Genomic DNA, 19,143 nt, shown 5'->3' with positions numbered 1-19,143 from the left:
TCTTCCAACCCATGATTACACTACTCAAGAGATCATATTTCATATAAGGTAGCGACATCTAAAGTGCCAATCACATCGAGTGCATACACTCAAAAACCAATCCTGGTAAAGGATACACAACAATACATTTCCTATCTTTCTAGTGAAGGAAATGTATATTTCAAATCACCAGGCAACATTTCCTCCATATCTAGTGACAGAGACTACAAATATTTGAACTAAGTACGCTGACAGTGTATACACAATTTCCTGCATGTTTTGGGCTGACTTTTCTGATAAGGTTAAATACATCTCCATCTGTATATTCTTGATTCATATAGGATGTTTTGATACCTTGATGTTCTACATTTGCCTTCACTTGATTGGATTAACCTTTGAAACAGACCAAATGTATTTGACAAATGTATCCATGGAGTACATTAGAATGAATAGCCATCAAATCACAGCAAATTTTGTTTTTCAAAGGTCAATTAGGTTCAGCTATCATCATCAAGTCTTGAGTCTCGTTGAGATAATTGTTTATGTTGAAACATACAACTTACAATACAGCAGTATTTCAGTTGTCATGGATCGTTCATAACATCATTTGTTACAGCAGTGTGTTGTGTTTACACATAGATGCTCTCAGAAAGAGAAAGAGAGAAAGATGGAGGTAGGGGGAGGGGAGGGAACACGCCATTGAATGTCCCAAGCCATTAGAACAAGGGATATTTCTGGTTGACTGAGCAATTCATTCTCGACATGTCACATTGAATTTCTTCCATTATAAAACACTGCTGCCTTCTCCACTCTAAAGGCAGATTGCCTGCACCTATTCCAGCCAGTGAAATATTGCCTCCCCGCTAATACAATCTTTTTTATCCTAAAGTTGAGAGAAATTTCAAAACACAGATAAGTCTATGCTCACATTTTACACTATTATTTGTGTTTCACTGACTCTATATATAGAGTTATTATGAAATGTAATCCTGAATACTCAAATAAGCATTTTAGTGGAATTACGATGTCATGCTATTTTGTCTGAATGTCTGTTTAAAAGAAGTAAACTAAATTCACCATGGAGGGTTTCCCATGTATGCTGCACATTTTTCATCTATACATCCAATCCAGTTGTTGTTATTCACTATTCACTCTTCCATCTTGTCCAGTATTGATGGGATATTGGACATGGCAACGAGAATCCATCTGTTCCTGTCAACCTATATAAGGCTTTAGTGCTAAAGTCTGAGTTTTTCACTAAACCTGCCTCCTGACACATAAAGAGCAGGATTGAGTCTCTCTCCTCAGTCACCCAGCAGCTTGATCTCCCCTCTCATCCTCCTAGGATCCTGGTGGTTAGCGCCAGCTCTTCATATAGCCCAGTGCTATAGGAGCCTGGCTTTCCGCTGTGACTGAGACAGTTCTGACAGGCCCCTCAATACAGATTGATGTTGCCCAGATAGAAACGAGAGGAAGAATGGCAATCATGTCAGCCTCAGAGAAACATGTGTCTGTGTGTGACCATACAAAGGGCCCTCCCTACATTGTTATCATTCTCAATAACCCAAAACTGTGTTTGTGAGTAAATGGAGTGTCTGCACAGATCTACTTTATTCTACCACTGTTCTCCTCTCTCTGTTTTCTCCTTTATCTTCAGATCTGCTTTCAAAAACATATCGTTTGTGTCAGCTATTAGGTTAAAGGTAAATAATGATATAGTAACATCACATAGGAGATTAAAGAGACCAAACTCATGGATACAGCAATATATATATGTATATATATATATATCATTGATCTTATATTTACATTTACATTTATTCATTTAGCAGACGCTTTTATCCAAAGCGACTTCCAAGAGAGAGCTTTACAAAGTGCATAGGTCACTGATCATAACAACAAGATAGCTAAAAAACATCGCGAGTAGCCAAAACATGAAGAACACATTGTGAACAACCAAAGTAAGTGCCAAAGGGAAGAACCATAAGAGCATGTAGTTAAACAAGTTACAATTAAACAACATGAACCGCTATAATTGCAAGTGTACCTGTGGAAAAAAGCAAGCAACAGTAATAAAAACAATATATCACAGCGAGAACAAAAATTTAAATCAGTTACCATTAACCACAAGAGCAACAAGTCTCTAAGCAAGAGTCATTGTGATCCTTGAGGAAACTAACATCGGGTCAAGCGAACCATACCTAAGTACTGTTGTACTCCCGGAACAAGTGCGTCTTGAGCCTTTTCTTGAAGGTGGAGAGACAGTCAGTATCTCTGATGGAGGTGGGGAGTTGATTCCACCACTGGGGGGCCAGACAGGAGAAGAGCTTGTGTTGGGACTGGGCGGTCTTGAGCGGTGGGACCACCAGGCGGTTGTCTGAAGAAGACCGTAGGTGACGGGTGGAGGTGTAAGGCTGCAGGAGAGACTTGATGTAGACGGGTGCAGTCCCGTTCACTGCTCGGAAGGTCAATACCAGGGTCTTGAATCTGATACGGGCCATGATAGGTAGCCAGTGGAGAGAGATGAGGAGCGGGGTAACATGGGAGCGTCTGGGTAGATTGTAGACCAGGCGGGCCGCTGCGTTCTGAATCCTCTGAAGAGGGCGGGTTGCACATGCTGGGAGACCAGCGAGCAGCGAGTTGCAATAGTTTAACTTGGAGAGGACAAGTGCTTGGACTAGCAGCTGGGTGGAGTGCTCAGACAGGTATCTCCTGATCTTCCGGATGTTGTAGAGGGTGAATCTACACGACCGGGAGACCGCAGCAATGTGGGCCATGAGGGAGAGCTCGTCGTCCATGGTAACCCCAAGGTTCCTGGCAGAGGATGAAGGGGTCACTGTCGCAGATCCCAGGGTGATTGAGAGATCGTGGGAGATGGAGGGTTTAGCCGGGATGATGAGAAGTTCTGTTTTGGCGAGGTTCAGCTGGAGGTGGTGCTCGGTCATCCAGGCGGAGATGTCTGTGAGGCAGGCCTCAATCCTAGCTGAGATCCCCGGATCGGTCGGGGGGAACAACAGGTACAGCTGCGTGTCGTCAGCGTAGCAGTGGTAGGAGAAGCCATGGGAGGTGATGATTAGTCCAAGTGAGGTTGTGTACAGAGAGAAGAGGAGGGGTCCAAGGACGGAGCCCTGTGGGACACCAGTGGAGAGCTGGCGAGGTCCTGACAGTTTGCCTCCCCAGGAAACCTGGTAGGATCTTCCCGACAGGTAGGATGAGATCCACTGGAGTGCAGTGCCAGTGATGCCCATCTCAGAAAGTCTGGCGAGCAGGATCTGGTGGTTAACCGTATCAAACGCTGCAGAAAGGTCCAGCAGAATGATGACGGATGACCTGGAAGCCGCTCTGGCAGACTGGAGGGCAGTGGTGACTGAAAGGAGGGCAGTCTCTGTGGAGTGGCCAGTCTTGAAGCCCGATTGGTTGGGGTCAAGCAGGTTGTTCTGAGAGAGAAAGTTAGACAGTTGGTTAGATACAGCACGTTCAATTGTTTTTGAAAGGAAGGGTAACAGTGGTAATAGTAACAGTAACAGTTATATAGCGCTTTCTACTACTCAGAGTACTCAAGGTCGCTTTACAGATTCCAGCATTCATTCAGACACAGTCAAACCGGTGGTGGTACAGAAGCGTGGCTGCCAATCTGCGCCTACGGCCCCTCCGACCACCACCAACATAGACATAACAATATACTTATGGAATAAAACATAACAATACTGAAAATAACTGGCAATATTCTAATGGAGGAATCCATTCAACTAGCTTGATCAAGGTGAGATGTTCGTAGCATTACACAAATGAAACCTACTCTGCTGTGGCCCTCTGGTGTCATTTGTGGATCCAATGGCTCATTGCTTACATGTAGAAATAGAAAGCTTTCAATGTTACAATTACATTTTACATTTACATGTATTCATTTAGCAGACGCTTTTATCCAAAGCGACTTCCAAGAGAGAGTATATACGGACTATATACTTTAATCTCTTAGTCATCGTTGCAATAACAATGTACTGTAGGACTGCTTATAGGGCATATCTACACCACTGTATACAATTGAATCACATCTGCTGGGCAGTAGTTGATGTAACTATTAACTAGAGAGGGTACAATTTCTGTGGAAATTGTAGGGTGTGCTTGCTTGCGTCGGTTGCACAGGGGTCCGTTTTTTAATGCCATTTTTACAACTGATATTTCTGTATATTTTATATCAAAATGTATAGTTATTATTTATAAAGATTACATAGATTTAAAAGAATATTTTCTTTGCTGCTCATTTACAACTCAAAATACGAGTGAAGTGTAGAATGAAATAGATGTCTGGTCATTTCCCCTGCAAGAGGCAGCCTCATAGTTGAATCAAAACGAATAAATTTGGCAGACTGGTGTAAAAATTTACCTAATCTCTATGACTTAAACATTTTTCCCTTCTCGTGATATTTTCAGGCATTTGGCCTACTCATATAGCATTCATTCATTAATAAAGAACCCCCTTTGAAGATTAGAAGTAGAAGATGGAATCGCGATTCAAACACCATCTGCTAACTGAAAATATGCCCCAAAAACGTAAATAAGCTTGACATTTATTTAGTGGAAAATCGCTCATTCATAAAAACTGGTAGCGATCATTGTAAGTAACAACGCAAAATGCGATATAGCCCTGTGTGGAGAAGCTGCCCCGGTAAATTGTACTACTACAGTACAGTACTAGACTACTGCGGTGTTCGTCTTGGTAGCTATTGCGTTGGTTGAATTCGATTTAATGTTCTGTTGTACGGTTTAGGCTGAAATTAATCATTTTCATCAACAGATTGACAAAGTTTAGGCTGTGGCAATGAAGTTCAGGTTAGTAGTTAGATAGACTTTTGATTTAAGTAAGGGGAGTGCCGAACATGTTCTGTCGCCGTTTGACTTCCTAAACAGCTGTGGAGATGTTTTTGTTAGCTACAGTACTGTGCACTAGGGTCTCGGGTAGGCTACAGCGTTGCAGTGAGCTACACTGGTTTGAAACCACAGGTAATGATAATTTCACCCACAAATCGTTTACTTGTAATCTAATGTCATAATACATCCTACAACGAAAATTTATTTGTGAGGAATGTTTATTTTAACGATTGAAAACAGATGGATCATAGACCGCTGCAGTATGTGTTGCCCGGGGAACAGAGGCTAATGTCATGATACTAATGCTTCAGTGAAATAGTAGATTACTGTTTCCGAAAATAGATGTACATCCTTAATAATATCATCTTATATTGTACGTTACACATCACAATTGTGTGTCATATCACAAAGTAAAATGAGCAAATAGTTATTACCCAGGCCTCTGCTTGTGGCGTTTCTGCAGCCGCCTTGCGGTAATGCAGTCAGCCTATCCATCTCCCAGAAGTTAACGAGCTGCTAAACTAATGTTCTGCTAGAGATAGTCACTTGAGTTTTCGTGACGTTAGTGACGTTAGTAGCGTCAGTGACTGTGGCTAGCAAGTTAGCCACCGTTAGCTTCACTTTTCACCACAAAAACTTAATTTCTACTTAAACCGTGCAACGGAACGTAAATACAAATACAAGCAACTCAATCACTACCAAGACTAAACTTTTGACACCTAGGTTGTCTATGTAGTCCAAATATTGACTGAGACTTAGGGGTGGGAAAATAAAAAAATAAAAAATAAATATATAACGTTATGTGAGAGAACAAAGGTTGTTCCCTTGCCGAAGGCAAAGCACACCCAACTATTAAGTAACTAAAATAGCTGCAAACATCCAACCCGGTCATACAATCACAGCCGAACGGCAAGGCACAGCCTATATTCTCTGTCATATATTGCCTATTTATAAAAAGTTTATATTTATTTATTCCCACCCCTAAAAAAAATTGAATTATTGCACTACACAGACAATGTCATGTCCTTACTTACAGTGAGGATAGCCAGTCACACCACATGACCCCCTAGTCTTGTTGTTACTGATACATAATGATCCCTTCTAGTAAACTTGTTATATCAGCCAGTTTTCCAGAAGTACATTTCAAGCTTATTTACGTTTTGGGGGCATGTTTTTCGTTTGCATAGAGTAATGTTTGAATTCCGATTCCAGCTAAGATGCTGCTAGTGACATCGTTGGGATACAGGTTAGGACAGTCTTTGGGGGAAAGGATTGCCCAATTTCTTCGTTTTGATGCAACTGTTTCCACTATATGAGGCTACAACATAGCCTATCACCATTCCCTTTTGCAGTAAGGGAAATGACAACAGAACCCTGTTTCACTCTACACTTCACTCTTTGTATCTTAGTAGTAAGTGTAAATGAGCAGCAACAAATGTATGCTTTTTAATGTAGGCCTATGCCATCTTCATAAATAATAAGTATGCATATTCAAGTATGCAAAATGGACCTACTGGGTTTGCAACTGACGCAAGCAAACCCCACAATTTCCCCAGAAATTGTACCCTCTCTAGTTCAACTTTACTAAAACTTTAAGCTTGAGTCTCCTCTACAACCGTGGAAAGTAAATACAAAGTTTCTACCATCGTACTGTAATTATACTGTGGGAATTAAATACTACACTGACGCAAATAATCTCTATGAAGCGTCATTTTAAATTGGTTGTAACTGCAAAACGCTCTATGAAGCCACAATCCACAGATAGTGTGCTGTGTACTGTCAGTGTTATTTATGTTAGCATGCTGTCACTTGCATTTGGTAGTGTTGTGTGACTGTCTCATTTATTTGGTGGCGGCGTCCTCGGAGCTATGGCCAGGGTACTGTCGGGTTGGGGCTGTGACAGGAAGTTGAGGTAAATGATAGCACGGTGGATTAGGATTGAAATTAACTACTTGCTACAAATCAAAGATGTGTCACTCAAGCGGGGACATGCTTCAGTTAATTTATCACCATGGAGATGAGGCTTTCTCTCCACCAGACTCATCTATATCAGCAAATGACACATTTATATTCAGTAGAATATGAGTTTACATTTTGTTTTACACCCGTGTTGACATTTAATCCAAAACACAACGGCCAACAGTATTCTCAAATCGGGTTTAATGTGTTTGAACAATCAGCTATTGTAAGGATGCGCCATGATTTCATTGAGATAATGGCTGGAGGAAACGCTTTTTGAATTGGTTTGTGCATAATGTTATAAACTATAAAATGAGGTTCAAAGCCGAAGGAAAAATAAAAACAGGATCCTTCTTTAAGGTGTGGGGCCATGAAGAACAAATGCAGATGTTTTTAAGAGTCGATTTGAACCTATAACTTATCAATATGCACTGCCTGTGCATCCTCAATTCAATTTCTGTCTGAAAAGGACAATATATAAAAGTGGTAAGGTGTTTTTTCAAGCAAGCCCCATATTAAGACGGCCTGTAGCCCATGGCATTTCTGTGAGTGTGTCCATTGGGCAGTATGCACATCTCACAGCAGCACCACACAGCACCAAAAACAACCCTGCAGCTGTTCTCCTACGTGAGGGGTGAGTGTTAACTGCTGCGGTGGTATATAAATATTTATGAGATTCTTCCAAACTCATGATATAAACATCAGTATATGGCCAGTGACAGCCATTAGAGTGGTCACATTGAATCAAACAGAATAACCTGCCTTTGATGTCATGGAGTTGTCAGCATTATCTCTGCCATTAGTGGACACATATGAGGAGCAAAGGACTTTTGAAATCAACTCTGCCTCCATTGCCCCAGCCTTAGATTTATTTTTCGAAGGGTGCAAAGCACCTTTTATGTGTGCTGTGGAGATGAGAGAAGACTGCACTGATGTGACCTGGGAAAACCTCAGGATAAAGGGAGGCCAGATTAGGAAGGACACTGAGACTTCTTTGATGGGGCAGTGCTAACCGATTTTGAAAGGAAATGGTTGGAAGATGCTTCCTACCGTAAACGTTTTGTAAACGGAAATGTCAAATCATAATGTGCTGGTATTGGGCTTAAAGAATGCTTCAGTATTACAGTATGAAAGTATGTACAAGTATGATAGTAGCCTGTGATGTTTGACAGAATGTGACAACACCTCAGTGATAATGTTAATTTTGAGTTCTTTGACAGGAGGGACAAAATTCTCATTCTGAGCACTGGTGAGTACAGGAACAAAGAAATGCGCCATGGCAGATTGTGGCGGAATAATTGATTTCATTTAGCAAATGGCAAGCTGAAACTATCCATCAAAAGATGATGTGGGAAGAAATCTCATTATACTTTAGCATTTTGGAAACCATGCTCTTTTCTGCTTCGGGAGACATTTCCTCTTCTTGTTTCCCTTTCCCTCTGCAGTAGACCCCTTACTGAATAAAAGATAATGGATGAGTTTTTACAAAACCATAAAATATACTTTACATTAGCTTTTAGTAGACTGTTCAGTCATGGCAAAACACATCACCACAAGAAGTCTAATGGATCAGCTTTGGGCCCAGACAGTGCTTTCATTTGATTAAACATGTGACCATGGCACAACAACAACATTCGTTTGTTTGCCACTGTTTTGAACTATGGTTTATCTATGAAGACTCCACGGGGTACATTGTACTGACTCGGGTTTAAATATAGAGATAGTTCTGAGGAGAAATCAAACAATCATTTAAACATTCATTTCCAACATAGATTTCTGAAAGCCTTGTGAAATGTAGAATCATTCCAATAAAAAAAAACACTAACGCATATAATGTAATTACTTCTTGAGTTTCACAGAATGTCAATCACAGTCATATCTCTCAATTGCTTAGTAGGATATTGAAATATCCTCTTCCAGTGCGAGGAACTGAAGGCATGCACTAATTACTATGAATGATGAGCACTAAGATGACTAATGCTGCTAAGGACAGGTTTTAATTGAGAATAATGTAACAAAGTATCCTGCAGATTGATATGAGTGCAGAAGAGATTCCTCATTGGGGTGCTCAGGCCCAGAAGAGAAGATTCATTTAGACTCAATGGGACTAACATAATTTTATTCAAGCAAAGCCAGTACTGAGTTAGACCACAAAGGGTGATTTTCTTTTTCTCAAGGACAAATGGAATCACTTTCAATGGTGTACAATCAAATCTTGAAAATTTTGATTTACTTAGGATGTAGTTTGTCGGTATATTTAACCCTCTCTGCCTACTATACACAAGTTACTTAACTAAATTATTTTAAGACTAGCCAAACCAAGTAGGTTCTAGGACTTCCAAGTACTTCCTACATTTGCTTATTGTTTATATCCGTTGGTGTCAGCAGACAATAAAAAATGTACAGTGTGGATATTCCAAAAAATCTTTCTTAAAAATTTGATTTGAGATTAATAATGGTTTTACAAATAGTTAACATGTTTACATGCACATTTTTTAAATGTAGATATGATCTCAAGGACGAGGACAATGGAACACAAACATGGCTAATAATACAGCACCCAGTAATATTGAGGACTAGGGGGGGACTGCCTTTAATCTTTAATCTCTCTCATCATTACTGAACAGTGTAATGGAGGCAATGGCCCTCAAAGGCACAACATAAAACGTAAACATGCACAGCACATAGAGCGAGAGAAGAAGGAGAGAGTGATTGTGAATGAGGGATTGTGCAGGATACTAGCTGTACCAGAACATGGTCCTTGGGATCCATTTAAAGTCCATTTAAATCATCAGCTTCAGGAGGCAATGAACACTGGAGAAGAAATGTACCAGTCTATATTAGGGAAATAATTTGTGTCATACTGAATCACAACCAATCAGATAAGTGAAAAACAACAGCCCCTTCTGCAAACCACTGGACGTGGTCTGAGCTTTACCCACGCCTCATCACAGCGGAGATAGCATAGAACATCTGCCCTCAGCTGAAAAATAAAAGACAATTTTGTGAAAATGTACAAAAGACATATGATTTTATTAGAAGATGTTATTATAGTAATCAACACTCGAGCAAGTGTATTTCCCTGTGATGGAGTCACCCAGAAGGCTAGGATAAGGATTAGTAATACATTTCCACATTAGGATGTCTCTTTAGGGTTAGGGCTGCATTATCCCTTCATGTTTACTACTCAGCGACTAGCTGCAGGCCACTCTTTACCTGTGAGTGACTGAGTTGTATTTGTGTGTTAGGATTTTGTGTCTATGAACTAACTGAGTGATCACCAACACTGGACTCAGCCTTGAATGAACAAGGCTATAGTTCAAAAGCATCTATCGCCGTGCCTATTTTGCCCCCGGTGTGCAGCAAACACATATGGGTGTAAGATGGGAACGTTTCCTTTTTGGTGTCTGATCGATGCCTTACTTGTCCTGGCTTTCGTGTTCCTTGTAAGATATCTTAGTGTAAGATGCATTAACACCGGCACATTTTTTAGCTTGTCCTATTTTAAAAAAAATACACTGTAGAGTCAGTCTGGTGTGTGGTATGGTGCAGGCATTGTCTTCTTAACTACAGAGTTAATCAAACTACTGTATTTCTACTGCTACTCTTCTGTAGCAGTGAAAACATAAAGGGCAAGGACAAGTGTCTCTCTCACATCAAGGTGACTTTGTGATGTTCAAGCTGTGGATTCCAAGCTACTGTTTAGAGATAATAGACTTGACACAACTTTGATACAACTGCACTATATACCAATACATGGTGTCCTTGACTAGAGATAAAGGCTACAGTCCACCATCAAATATTTGTTTGAATTTCTCCCCGATGAAAAATAATTGACAGCATTCAAAATGCAGTGTGTTTTCTTCACAGAAAGAAACAGCCAAGATTTAATGTTGTCAAAGTCCTTTTATGTTCAAAACACATCATGTAATACTTAGTTTCCTAAGTTCTCTCCAACAGATACTGCATCTTTAGCTGATGCAGCTGCATCATGCATATTTTCTCCATGACTGAATAAGATCATAATCATAATAGGTGTGAGTGTGACAAGTACCTGAGGTTGCATCCTAATATGTCTTAGCATGACATGGTTGAGATAAGAATAATGAACATTCGCTATCACTACTGCAGGACCGGCAGAGGGATGTCAGATACTAATATCCGTCAGCAGTTATTTGCGAGGGCAGTGTACAATGGAGGAATCACATACTTAATATGAGGGGAGCATAAATAAAGATTATTAGGTTAATTAATTATTTTGCATTTATTACTCTTTTGTACCCCGATATAATTACTCTGCGCTGATTTAATTGAATTTGAACGAGAGCCAACAGAAGATAATTTGTTTTCAGGTTACCAAATGGTTCCAGTGTTGCCAGGCAGAGAGGAAATGACACATGGTAGCAAGGCATAATTCATCTGGCTGGGACACTGACACCCAACCAACAAAAAGGAAATTAATTCAGTTCCCCAGCTGCACAGGCAAACAACATTAAACACGGAAATAAATAACAACACCAACCCAAAGACCCAAAACAAAGCCGTGTTGTATTCAAAAACCAACACATCCAATAACCGAGCCAGTGAATTAGAAATCGAGCATGGGGTGTCTTATCTGATATATAGTGTGTGAGACTGTGTGGGTTTATATGTGTGTCTGTGCGTAAGGGGGTGAGGGAGATTAAATGTGATGCACTGCATACATGTGGGTGTATCTCTGCATGTGTAAAGCTTTGTGGGGCACGTAAGCAGCCTTATCATGCAAGAACATAGCCTAAAAGAATAAGAATGGGTCAACAAATATATAAATGCTAAATGTATTTCTTGGCTAACTTACATGGGGTATTCATTATATCTACCTTCTTTAGGCAATAGTCATGGGTGCAAAAGCTGGATAATCTCCAGGATGGCATCCCATGAGATCTTGAAGAATACCTCTTTGATTTGGTCCTTATCATATAGGCCCTAAAGTACATAATACATGCAAATCACCTACAAACTAACATCACATATATTGAGTTTAAATCACAAAGGAGTTTGACAAACTGTGTTTCATTAATGAACTGAGAGAGTGATGAATGAGAGAGTCATAGACTTGAATGGAACATGTGAATGCATGGGGTTATGTGTGTTTGCCAGCATATCTGTAGAAGTGCATTAGTCCATTTGTGTATTTTGGTGTATGGTGTGATATTGGCAGTGAGGTATTGGAAAATGTGTCAGGGATCTCTTTGTTGTTGCTAATATACAATGCAAGTATTATATAGTGGTCAAAGCAAGCAAAGAGCTACATGTGTAGGCAGGTGGATGAAGTAAGTCAAATAGGCCTTGGGTCCACATGGTGCCACATGGTGTAATTGAAAGTCAAGGTTATCATTATCTACAGTATATGTGTGGCCACATTCTAGTAGTCTACAACATCTCCAAATTTTGCTCTGAAATTAATTTTATTACCATCAATCTAGTTACAATTAAATGCATATTCATTGCTGAAACACTGTAAGGACACTTGTAATATGACAAACTGCTCCAGACTAATTCTAGTTTTTTTGTAGCATTACATGTTTATACTTATGGCGTTGCATAACTTGCATGTTGGCTTAGTATTGGTAACTCAAGTTTATATTAGTAAACAAGTGATACACTTGATTAAAAATACAGTTAATTTCAAGTATCCACTTTTCTAAATGGTGGTTATTTATGTTTATTATCAGTTGATAGTCGGTTCATTTCATCTGGTGTCACCTGTAATTTAGCTTCTAAAAATGTAGCACGCATATTATGTCATAATTAAATTACCACTGTAACTCTGACAAGTACGGAGCCTTAATGCATTTTAGAAAGTTATTAACTGTTATCACTGAAGCAGATGCTGGGCCAAGTGGGGAGTGGCGTGTGGTGTGTGGGGAGTGGCCCCGGTTTGTTCACACATTTGGCTTGTTCATCATTATAACGAATAGAGCCAAAGGCTGATGGAGGTTGTGTAGCCTAGTACAGCAAAATCCACTAATTATACACCATCGATCGGATGCAACAGTATTTCCGTTTTTGTCTGAGTAACCACTACAGCAACGGGTAGAATAATGCTATTGAAACAGTTCGGCTACCAATAGAATCTTGGTTTATGCGATGAATAATAAACTTTTCCAACTAGGCTAGACTTTGAAAACTTGAAGAACAACATAACTTCTGAACAAAACGTGAGAGCAAGAGTACGCACCGATGCTTGCATGGGCAGTGCCTTTACTGCGCGTTGGACTTGTTAAATGGCTATTAGGCATCTGCTAAATATTTTTTGTTATTTCCACACCATCTGAACGGCGAAAGGTAAATTGTGGAGTCTGTCGCTGCCGGTCGCGTGGCTTCTTTGTGTACAGCAGCTGCTTCTAAATGCATGGGCAAACACCGCGGCTTGGCGCAGATATAATACGCCTTGAGGAAACGCTTGGACACTGGCCAACCTTTATTGGAGTTTCTAAGCTCTGAAGAGGTTATTCAACAAATAGATGAGGAATACCAAAACTTCGTAGTTTACCCCCTGCCCAATCTTATGTCCACTTCTATCTGAAGTCCCGACAGAGCTTCCCGTTTCGCCGCCTTTCTCTGTGCGCGTGGATTGTAAAAACGTAGAAACAAATTGAACCTTATTCTCAGTACAAGTGCGCGGTTTCTCGACACATCATGGATGTAAGGTTTTATCCATCTGCCGGAGGAAATCCTATTCCAGGAGATCCACCAACCCTGGATTTTGCCCACTGTCTGGGCTACTACAACTTCAATAAGGTAAGATCATACTCTGTGTTATGTAGCATAGTTTTTGGACAGTATTGTGGCATGCCAGTTTCTCATCATAACCGATGTGATTCACTGTTTTACTGCGCAGTGCCCTGGTCAGCACTGGATCCTCAGTCAAATATGAATGGTCTACGAAACAGTAAATCTACAGTGTTTATTTATAACAGTTACACGATGTTTACGCTGGTGTTAATGCTACGCTCTGCATTTTCACTCAAACTTATTGTCTCTTGGTGCATGCAAGGAGCCTAGACAGAATGGTGAAGGTTTTAGACTTAATTACGCATGTCTTTAGGGCTAAGTTTTATCTTATAAGAAAAGAGTCTCGTACACTTTTCATTTTTATGTACATTGTATTGCATAGCATTACAACTTTGGTCAATGTGGAAAGATCCATGACCAGATGAATCTAAGCAGACTAATTTATATCAAACTAGCGTATGTTAGTTTGAAAAGCTTTAAACATTAATTTGTTTTTTCTTTGGTCCTTAATGGTAATGTGACATTCTTGTGACACAAGGTCTTGGGTAGATGTATAGATATTGGGTTTAACTGCTGTTGCTTTTTTCTATCCAACCCATACATCTCTATGATAGATGCTTGAAACAGACTGAACACACTTGCATGCCAAATCTACCAGACTTCGTTTCTTAGATAGACAACAATACTAACTGTTCCTGACAAATGTATTTGGCTGTTTATCAAAACAAATAATCTGTGTTGTTGTAACCCAATTGTAACACAATGGGTTGGGCTTTAATGAGTTGTGGTTGTTCACACCAGCTGTGTGGTGCTAAAGCACTGTAAGTGGAGACATTTCTTTTTTCATATAAAGAGACACACCTTGCTCATCCTTTTAAAAGAGACTTAAAGATTGCATTGGGTTGTGACATGCATGTAGACCACCAGACAACTCCATGTCTCAAAACACCATGGACTTGATGCTACAGAACACTTATCATCTTAGTCCTTATCACCGTCAGGGGACATGCAAACTCTGACTGGAACATTGTGTCAGATTCTAAATGGTTTGCATTGTTTGGCCTAAATGTCTGGCTATCTAATTTCCCATTAACAAAAAGATTTATACAACTCCATCCAAAGTATGTAGTAGCATGGCTTCCTAGTATTGCCTGTAGCTTCATTGATGGTGCCATCAATAAAGCTATACAGAAATATTAGTTATTGTATATTCAGCTTTTGTGCATACAGTAATGTTAGCATGTTATTCATATAGCAGGTACAACCTGTTATTGTGCATGCAAACTTCTAGAACCAACATTAAATTGCCAATAAGGGACATAATGGTGTAGGCCAAAAGTATAAATTAAACAGAAATAGATGTCTGTCCACTTGCTATGCATCTCATTAAGTAACACATATCTCATGCCAATGTTGACTTTTGTGTTTAAAACACAAACACCGTAATTATGTGACTTAACTAATTTCAAGCTAGCACAACACAACAGTTAATCATTCAGATGATGTGTCATGTTTGCGAGTCATGGTGAGATGAAGTATTACACATGCCATCCATTTACAAGCTTCCACATCAACTTCTTACACCACAGTGCTTCAACCGTGCCTTCGACAGTCAATAGATACTAAATTTGATACATAAACAGCTATACCCTCTCAAAATGTTGGCAAAGGACTTAATTCAATTTTAATGACAACACAGAAAAGAAGGGCCCAAAGGCATTTTCAAAGATCAGAGATTCTTTTAAATCTACAGAAAACCCAAACGAGAGGCACAAACTTAATTAGGTGCTGCAGTCATGACTAATGAAGCTGCCTGTTATTTGGCAGTAGGATGAAGGAGAAACAGCAGTGGTGAGGAGGACCATGCAATAACTTCCCACCGCTGAATATGTTAATATAATGTACATTACAAGGAAAATGAGCTGCTGTAATCTAGTGGAATTGAACTCTGGGGCCTTGATGAAAAATATCATTAAGGCTGATTTAAAGCACTCTTGCTCATGCTGCCTTGGTTATTATTCCTGCATCTCAATATTTAATAGCATGGATTGTGTTCAGGTGTATGACAGGCTTGTCGCAGCAGGGTGTGTCTCTGCTAAAGTGCTTTGATTCAAGTTTGAACACAAGGTAACAGTGTTTAGGGGAAAACCCACAGGAACTATTTTTGTCACTGATTAGTTGGTCCTTCATAAATAGTGTGCAGTCGTACATTACATTCAATTTTTCTGTGGTAATGGCTTGGGTTTTTTTACTGGGTCTTTGGTTTATACCAAAAGCACATGTGGTTGTAGTCAGTGAAATTTACAAGAAAATGGTCTCACTCCAAAAGGCTTAAAATAAATAAATGCCTACATATTTTTTTTTATCTTTGGTTGCAGAAGTACATTTGTTTCTTTTCTACTTGAAACCTTTCAGAAGTGGGACACTTTGAATGATGTGGCCTTTAACTAGGAAAAGTCGGCATAAAACGTCACAACCAACAGATTTTTGGCTTGTTTTGAACTGGTTTCAGCATGTCTCAAAGTCAAACTTGATTGACTGAAAGGCCTTCATGAGCCAAGGCCCTTGTTACTTGCACATTTATGGCCAGGTGCTCCACTCTTCTGGAGTTGAATAATGTTTAAGTTATAATACACATTTCATCTAACGTTTCATTAGCTTTTCTGGCAGAGATAATTAGCTGCAGATGTTAACAGAACAGGCTATCACCCACCGACACCACAGTTCTGTTTGCAAAGTTATTCATAACACTGAAATACACTTTAACACAGTCACTCGTATGTTTAGTCTGTTGACTATAGAGAAAATGTATATCAAAATTAGTTGAACAGATTTGTTGAAGACATTTTATTTCTGAAAGGTTTTCTTTCTTGCGGAATGAAGGCCTGAATCTTTCTGTTTCCTTGGTGGTAGGTGTCATTGTGCCAAAATATAATTTAGTTTGGTTAAAAAAAGAAGAAAAAAACTGTGAACTGAACAGGAAGTGGGATCTCAGAGACAGAGCTAGATTAGAGATCTACATAAAAAAACCTAGTTCCTCTGACTTTTAAAGGGTTGGAAGATCACTTGCGATTGCACGGTGGCTTGCACTGTTGCCTCAAGAAGGTCCAGGGCTATCTCCTGGGCAGTTCTGTGTGGAGTTTGCATGTTCTCCCCTTGCTCACAAGAGCTTCCTCTGTAAAAGAGGGCCAATAAACACATGCAGAACAGATCGCTCTCCTATCCAGGCATGAGGTGAGCACTTGGACTTTGCACATGGTTGTGGCTGATCACTGCTCCTGGCTACCCTCGGAGGAAGGATAACAGGATGTGAAAATGCAGACGAAAAAAACTCAGAGGTACACACATCTACAGGCGTGTCTGTGTGTTCCCAGTGTTGCAGTCTCCTGCACTACTGCATGATGAATAAAGTATAAAGTAATTTCTATGACTTGTATCACATTTGCATTTACTATGAGCCCACTGTTAGAACATGGATGAAGGGAAGCTGCCCTAACTATAACACATTTGTGAGAAAGTCTGCAGCTGCACATATCAGAGCACTTTATTTAGCTCGTAAATGTGGTACAGGTGAAACAAAAGCCTGACTCGATGGCTTGGATCCCATTGTCTCATCCATCTGTATGGAAAACAAAGCAGAAAGGAAATTGGTAGGCTACAGAGATGCTAAATTACAGTGCCTTCACACCAGCAAACCCTCAGGGCAATATCTCCCTATTGTCCTCTGGCCACATTCCCCCCCCCCTCCCTCTTTGTTTCCTCCTCTGTTGAGTGGGAGTGAAGGGGTTAAGACACTCCTCAAACAGGGCCGTGTGCATCTTGCCAGTGTACACAGCTGGTGCCATTTCATCAAACTGAGTCTAAACATATCCAAACACAACTTTAAAATGGGTCTACCTTGAGAAGCTGCCCACTTTGTCATGTCTAAACGTTGATTGATGTTACTAGATGGACACGTTAGAGGCTTTTCTGTACAGGAAGTGAATGCCCGATGTGTTCCTGATCATTTAATTGCACCTTGTCAAAGGCCCTTTTCAACAGATTTATTAAACAGCAAATTTTCCTGAATTGATTTGCAAAATGTGTTGTTTGCCTGAAGTACTACTGTATATAGAATCTCTTGCCTAATAATGACTTATCTGTCTACATTTGAATTATTCTGCTAATTCTGGTGATTCCCCATGTAGGACTACATAAAAAAGATGTGTGTGTTAGCTTGATCAAACATGTCATGTGTGGTTTTTATCCACATACTTTGACTTCCTGCATGCTTCCTAAAGCTTCCTGTGTTCCCCCAGAACTATGCATACAGAACAAGCCAAATAATTGTTGCCATGAAAGCTGTGCCAGTCTGGAATGATAACATTTCTGTAGCAGGATTTAGATAATAGTATGGGTGTACCCACCAATCATGCTTGCAGATGGTAAGTGACTGTTGCATAGAATGCATTATGTAAAACATAAAAAATAGTAAAGTAAAACATTAGCTGATAATGTTCTCTGCTTCCTATAGAATATGTTGATCAAGATCATTACTTTGATCCCTGTTGGCATATACGTACACACGCCTAAAAGGTAATCAGAGTCCTATTTACTTTGTGTCTATGTGCACTTGTTCATTTCATACTGAAGCAAGTCAACACTGCGAGGTCTTGTCTTCACTAAACACACTGGGATAGTTTTCATGAGGTGGAGTTGAGAAGCTGTTGAATATGTAAATCTCAGGCTGACACAGACCATTACCCTGATCAGCGCTCATGACGACCATCTTTAATCCCAACACCAGCGCTCGTAAATCCACTCCATTACATCTCCTCAAACATCAGCTAGCATGCTTCATTTAGAGCTCACGCTCAGAAAACATCCCACTTCCTCTGGACAGCTCAGAGGCCTTTGACAGCCGCAAAAGCACAACACTTAAGTAAAATGGGAAAGAGGTTTCATGTTTGGTGTCAGATTACCTGCATTTATTGTGAGACACAAATTCCTGGTACACTGTTGTTATTTGACATGAAAAGAAGGGTGTTCCTTAAAAGGCCACATGTCACAGTCATTACCATGACTTCTACCCACATCTCAGAGTTGATTGAACGTGTATGAGTTTTAGTTTTAAGTTAGCAACTGGCCTCCGTTCCTCTAATCAGTGAAGAGTTTGTTTGTGGTAATGATGTGTTGAACCTCAAAGTGGCTGTGTTTTTTCCTCTCTTGATGAGTTCAATGACGTAAATACTTTTCCTAATTGCTGATCATTGCAGCCAAGATGGAGATTATGGATTTTATTCCACATTATAATCAACAGAAAATTGCCCCTTACATTTTTGTCTCTCCAATCTCACATTTTAAAAAGAGTAATTATTCTACTCAATTCCACACCACACTTTCTGCTATTACTGCAGTTTTAATTATTTTTGCAAGAGGAAATGTGTTTTTACAGTGTACTGTATGCTACTGATCACATACTGACTAATTTTACTGACCAACTAAAGGCATATATATATAGCTAAACTAATATGTCAAAGTAGCCTGATGTTTCTCAGATAAAGATTGTGCACCCAT

At 39.8% G+C, this 19,143-nt stretch overlaps 1 protein-coding gene across 1 annotated transcript in view; it reads left to right on the top strand.

Annotated features, from left to right (window-relative positions):
• Nucleotides 1-13,450: 13,450 nt before the first annotated feature.
• tox3 (TOX high mobility group box family member 3) overlaps nt 13,451-19,143 on the top strand; it is a 35,970-nt gene continuing 30,277 nt past the window's right edge. Inside the window, exon 1 of the mRNA XM_067249119.1 lies at nt 13,451-13,593. Coding sequence (XP_067105220.1) covers nt 13,492-13,593 — 102 coding nt within the window. The 5' untranslated portion in view covers nt 13,451-13,491. The remainder of the gene's footprint in view (nt 13,594-19,143) is intronic.

This window comes from Osmerus mordax, chromosome 13 (assembly GCF_038355195.1).
Source record: "Osmerus mordax isolate fOsmMor3 chromosome 13, fOsmMor3.pri, whole genome shotgun sequence".
Taxonomy (NCBI): domain Eukaryota; kingdom Metazoa; phylum Chordata; class Actinopteri; order Osmeriformes; family Osmeridae; genus Osmerus; species Osmerus mordax.
This window is presented reverse-complemented; position numbering and strand designations above follow the sequence as displayed.